The sequence below is a fragment of the Sinocyclocheilus anshuiensis genome, unplaced genomic scaffold, assembly GCF_001515605.1.
Source record: "Sinocyclocheilus anshuiensis isolate Anshui unplaced genomic scaffold, SAMN03320099.WGS_v1.1 scaffold478, whole genome shotgun sequence".
Lineage (NCBI taxonomy): Eukaryota > Metazoa > Chordata > Actinopteri > Cypriniformes > Cyprinidae > Sinocyclocheilus > Sinocyclocheilus anshuiensis.
This window is the reverse complement of record NW_015542376.1, coordinates 1,310,063-1,315,446: the sequence shown is the minus strand read 5'-3', so window position 1 is coordinate 1,315,446 and position 5,384 is coordinate 1,310,063. Positions and strand designations below refer to the sequence as shown.

At 37.4% G+C, this 5,384-nt stretch overlaps 1 protein-coding gene across 1 annotated transcript in view; it reads right to left on the bottom strand.

The window, feature by feature from the left end:
• Nucleotides 1–5,384, bottom strand: part of LOC107692320 (receptor-type tyrosine-protein phosphatase alpha-like) — a 32,785-nt gene that overhangs the window by 4,365 nt on the left and 23,036 nt on the right. The window contains exons 14-23 of the mRNA XM_016491302.1: nucleotides 4,868–5,034; nucleotides 4,310–4,445; nucleotides 4,062–4,211; nucleotides 3,846–3,939; nucleotides 2,967–3,082; nucleotides 2,719–2,868; nucleotides 2,522–2,596; nucleotides 1,900–2,025; nucleotides 1,637–1,788; nucleotides 528–663 (exon numbers count right to left, since the gene is read on the bottom strand). Coding sequence (XP_016346788.1) covers nucleotides 528–663; nucleotides 1,637–1,788; nucleotides 1,900–2,025; nucleotides 2,522–2,596; nucleotides 2,719–2,868; nucleotides 2,967–3,082; nucleotides 3,846–3,939; nucleotides 4,062–4,211; nucleotides 4,310–4,445; nucleotides 4,868–5,034 — 1,302 coding nt within the window. The remainder of the gene's footprint in view (nucleotides 1–527; nucleotides 664–1,636; nucleotides 1,789–1,899; nucleotides 2,026–2,521; nucleotides 2,597–2,718; nucleotides 2,869–2,966; nucleotides 3,083–3,845; nucleotides 3,940–4,061; nucleotides 4,212–4,309; nucleotides 4,446–4,867; nucleotides 5,035–5,384) is intronic.

Sequence of the window (5,384 nt, the reverse complement as noted above, 5' to 3'; positions counted from 1 at the left end):
CCAATCACAATGCACTGGATAGCTGGCCAATCAGAGCACACCTCGCTTTTCAGACCGATGCGTTTCAGAAAGGCGGGGCATAGAGGAGAAACAATAATGTACAGTATGTGGGAAATAATGTGTTTTGTGAACCTTAAACTGCATAAACACATTTCATTACACCAAATACACAAAATAATGTTATTTTTAGCAACATCATATGACCCCTTTAATTAGTAGTAGTAATAATAATAATAATCAAAATAATAATGATTTATTATAATTATTATAGTCAAGACTCATATTGATATATAACAACAACATTTTGGCCAAATTGTGCAGCCCTATAAACAAGTACAGCAAACCTGAAACGTTTTTCTTTTCACTCACATTTTCAATTACAATTGCAATTTTTTATCACAATTTTCTCTTAGTGCAGCTCTAGTTTTAAGTCTCTGGCAAATACAACAGTCGTTCAAAAACAATTAAACTGCACTTTGTTAAATTCAGTAGGTCAACATTGCGTCGTGAATGACGTGTTTTCTCACCAGTGTCTGCACCATGTGCGGTCTCTGTAGTCTTAGACTCTTCACCGTCTGAAAAACGTCCAGAATGCCCTCCGCCTTCACCCGCTCCAGGACCGTGCTCAGAGCACAGAATGTCCCCGTGCGCCCTGCTCCGGCACTGTTAACACACAAACACCAATTACCCACCGCTCTGTGGATTTTAATGAGTCTGCTTCTACCTTCCTTAATTGGCTGACCCTGAAATCCCACTGGACACAGCAAATCTATCCGTTTCATCATTACCGAGTGCTTTGGAGATGTAATTATGGACAGGTTTTGGTTAAGTCGTACCAAGCACCCATGGATGCCTTCCAGAATTACAAAACCACTAAACCTTACTTAAGCTGCCAAACCAGTGAGACCTATTAAAGTTGGCATTCCTGTCTAACCAATATGTCCTGTATCCAGACTAGAAGATTTATGGTAAGGTTGAATAACTCTTTATGTAATAATCTGAGTAGTATACTGCTATAACAACCATAAAATAATTAAATAACTTGTTATTTCCTGATTTGTTTTTATTTAAAAAATACACTACTTTTCAAAAGGGTCAGTAAGATTTAACAAATGATCATAATAAATCAATACTTTTCACTATTCAACAAGGGCACATTGAATTGATCGAAGTGACAGAAAAAACATTTGTGTTTCCATTTCAAAAAAAGTTGAAAGGTTCCACTTCAAATAAATGCTGTTCTACTGAACTTTAAATATTTCACAATATTACTGTTTTTACTGTATTCATGATCAAATAAATGCAGCCTTGGTAAGCATAAGAGACTTCTTTCAAAAACATTTAAAAATTGTACCAACCCCAAACTTCCGAATTGCAATTAATTTAATTACATTTATTTAATTTTGGATTGCAATTTAGCAATCCAAAATTAACCCACACAAAGCAGCAAATGAGAGTAAAAATAGGTTTTGCATTTGGAATAAATAAAAGAATTAAAAAAAAATCTGTTGTCATAAGAACAAAATATATTACAATATGAATATATATTAATATACAAATATATTAATACAAATGATGCAAAATGAAGTTTCATGTTTCGGGCTCCTGATTGGCTAGAGGAGTAGGTGTGGCTTACCTGCAGTGCACAGTGATTGGGTGGTTTCCAGACTGCTGCTGCTGTTTCTGAACTGCAGCGATGATGTTGATCATACCCTTCCCGTCAGATGGGATGCCCACCTCTGGCCAGCCGTGGAAATGAAACTGCCTCACAGCACGAGACTTATTTTCCTGCAGAGAGAAAGTAAAAGGAGAATGGCAATTACAACAATGGCAAACATTAAAATACAGTGATAAAAGACACATAAATCTCTTTCAGGAGATGCTCTGAAGTGGACTCACTCTGTTATTGGTGACGAGAAGGTCCCTAACAGTGTAGCTTTCACTTTCCTCCTCCCTCTTCAACTCAATAGACATGTCCCCACAAACCATCACACCATCACTAGACCAATACTGAGCACACTTCTCCTGCAGAGAGTGAGGAAGAGACAGATTTCATTTTTGGTCACAACAGGTGGGGTGAAATGTTTTTTTTTTTCCTAACAATGTTTATATAGAGAAAGCGAGCAAAGAACACAACGAAGCTTTTTGAAACTTTTTGAATCAGTTAAACCATTGCGTCGCAAAATGATTCATTGTTTCGAAGCACTCCAATCGGATCGCGTATCACGAATCATTTGATTCAAATCGGTACGTCGGAGTGGGTTTGCGGGATGTTTTTATCCCCACCGGGGATAAAAATAATTCAGCAGAGGCAGGGATGCCTCAGGGATCCCCCCCATCCCCCCCGGCATTTCGCACCCTGTATATGTATATATATACATATATGTGTGTGTGTGTGTGTGTTACTGACCTCTAACATATTAACGGTAACATGTTTTTGATTAATCAAAATATATTTTCACAATTCACAATCTGATTATTAAACGTTGATACACAACTCACATGGAATGATTTGCAAAACACGATTTTTCTTCATGTTGGCAGGCAAGTTCCCTGTTCTCATCTTGTCATTCTGGATTTTAATGGAGGTAAGTTTCTAAAAGAGAGAAAAATATCATAATTAAAATAGAACATAAGAAAAACAACATGGTCCCAGAACAATATAATTTCCAAAAATCCAAAAAGCAAGAAAAAAAAAAAAAAACCTGTTTGTGCTACCTTAAACTCTGCCTCCAGTCCTCCACAGCCAGCTCCAGGTAAAGGAGCATACAGCTTATTTAGGTGAGACTCCAGAGACGTCACTTCTAACTCTGTGTCCCCATACAAGTAGTGCTCTAGCAAAGCTTGGAATATAAACACATACTGCATCTGTAGGGAGAAAGGGAGGGTGGGAGATGAGCATTTTGAGACTAAATACCTAATACAGCTGTATTATGACTTTAATGAGAGGTTTTGTATAAACTCACATCGGTCTGGACCATTTGACAGCGCTGGGCTCTGATCCGTGTGACAAATCCGAAGACGTCGACCTTTCTCTCCGCCCCCATCATGTCCAGCATAGCATCGATCACGATGAAGGTCCCTGTCCTGCCGACACCCGCACTGAGATGAACAGATGAAAATCAGTAACTGGAAATCACAAACCTTCGGAAAAACTGCTCACACGTACTACTGTTCAAAAGTTTGGGGTCTTTACATTTTTTGTTTATTTTTTTAAATATTTTTGAAAGTCTCTTATGCTCACCAAGGCTCATATACATATATATATGTATACAGGGTGCGATTTGTGAAAAAACCAGAGGGGGGGATGCTTTTGAAAACTTTTTATGAAATGTTTTTAATACGACTGAAACTGTATTTATCGTAATGACAGTTTAATAAAAACATTGTACGTTAGGCCTATTAATTGGAATGATTTCATTTCCACGGTTTTTCAAACAACTAATAAATTATATAGAGAAAGCGAGCAAAGAACACAACGAAGCTTTTTGAAACTTTTTGAATCAGTTAAACCATTGCGTCGCAAAATGATTCATTGTTTCGAAGCACTCCAATCGGATCGCGTATCACGAATCATTTGATTCAAATCGGTACGTCGGAGTGGGTTTGCGGGATGTTTTTATCCCCACCGGGGATAAAAATAATTCAGCAGAGGCAGGGATGCCTCAGGGATCCCCCCCATCCCCCCCGGCATTTCGCACCCTGTATATGTATATATATACATATATGTGTGTGTGTGTGTGTGTTACTGACCTCTAACATATTAACGGTAACATGTTTTTGATTAATCAAAATATATTTTCACAATTCACAATCTGATTATTAAACGTTGATACACAACTCACATGGAATGATTTGCAAAACACGGTTTTTCTTCATGTTGGCAGGCAAGTTCCCTGTTCTCATCTTGTCATTCTGGATTTTAATGGAGGTAAGTTTCTAAAAGAGAGAAAAATATCATAATTAAAATAGAACATAAGAAAAACAACATGGTCCCAGAACAATATAATTTCCAAAAATCCAAAAAGCAAGAAAAAAAAAAAAAAACCTGTTTGTGCTACCTTAAACTCTGCCTCCAGTCCTCCACAGCCAGCTCCAGGTAAAGGAGCATACAGCTTATTTAGGTGAGACTCCAGAGACGTCACTTCTAACTCTGTGTCCCCATACAGGTAGTGCTCTAGCAAAGCTTGGAATATAAACACATACTGCATCTGTAGGGAGAAAGGGAGGGTGGGAGATGAGCATTTTGAGACTAAATACCTAATACAGCTGTATTATGACTTTAATGAGAGGTTTTGTATAAACTCACATCGGTCTGGACCATTTGACAGCGCTGGGCTCTGATCCGTGTGACAAATCCGAAGACGTCGACCTTTCTCTCCGCCCCCATCATGTCCAGCATAGCATCGATCACGATGAAGGTCCCTGTCCTGCCGACACCCGCACTGAGATGAACAGATGAAAATCAGTAACTGGAAATCACAAACCTTCGGAAAAACTGCTCACACGTACTACTGTTCAAAAGTTTGGGGTCTTTACATTTTTTGTTTATTTTTTAAAATATTTTTGAAAGTCTCTTATGCTCACCAAGGCTGCATTTATTTGATTAAAAAAATCATTTATTTGATACAGTCAAATTGTGAAATATTATTACAATTCAAAATTACTTTTTCTATTTTAGTATATTTTGAAAATGTAATTTATTTCAGTGATGAAAAAGCTGAATTTTGAAGCAGCCTTTATTCTTCAGTGTCACATAATCCTTCAGAAATCATTTAAATATGCTGATTTGTTGCTCAAGAAACATTTTGAAAACATTTGTGCGGCTTGAGACTTTTGTAGAAATCTTGATAATAAAGCTCTTTACCTGCAGTGAACCACTATGGGTCCAGCATACTGTGGATTATAGGTCTTGACCTTCTTAAGGAACTTCAGCATGCCAATGGGAGTGAAAGGAACCCCAAAATCAGGCCAGCTGGTGAAGTGAAACTGTGTGACCAGCCTCTGAGGCTTCTTACCAGACACATCACCCACCTAAACACACAAACACACACAACAGAGTTTGTCATCAATCACTAAACAAAATTTCAACAATACTTCTTGTAATAACAGCCTTTTCTCCTTATAGGTTACAAAAATAGTCTTTTAATAACTTCCTACTTAGCTAATTTTTCCCATGGTATTTTGGTATTTGTGTGTACACATAACTTTTCGGTAACACTTTACTTGAAGGGGTGTGCATAAGACTGACATGACACCTTCATAATCATGACATGACACATGTCACGAATATGAAGGAGGTTTTATGCATGTTTATGACAACTGTCATTAAGTGTCATTCACTCAGTTATGTCATTTTTAATGCAAATATGACATTATTTGAC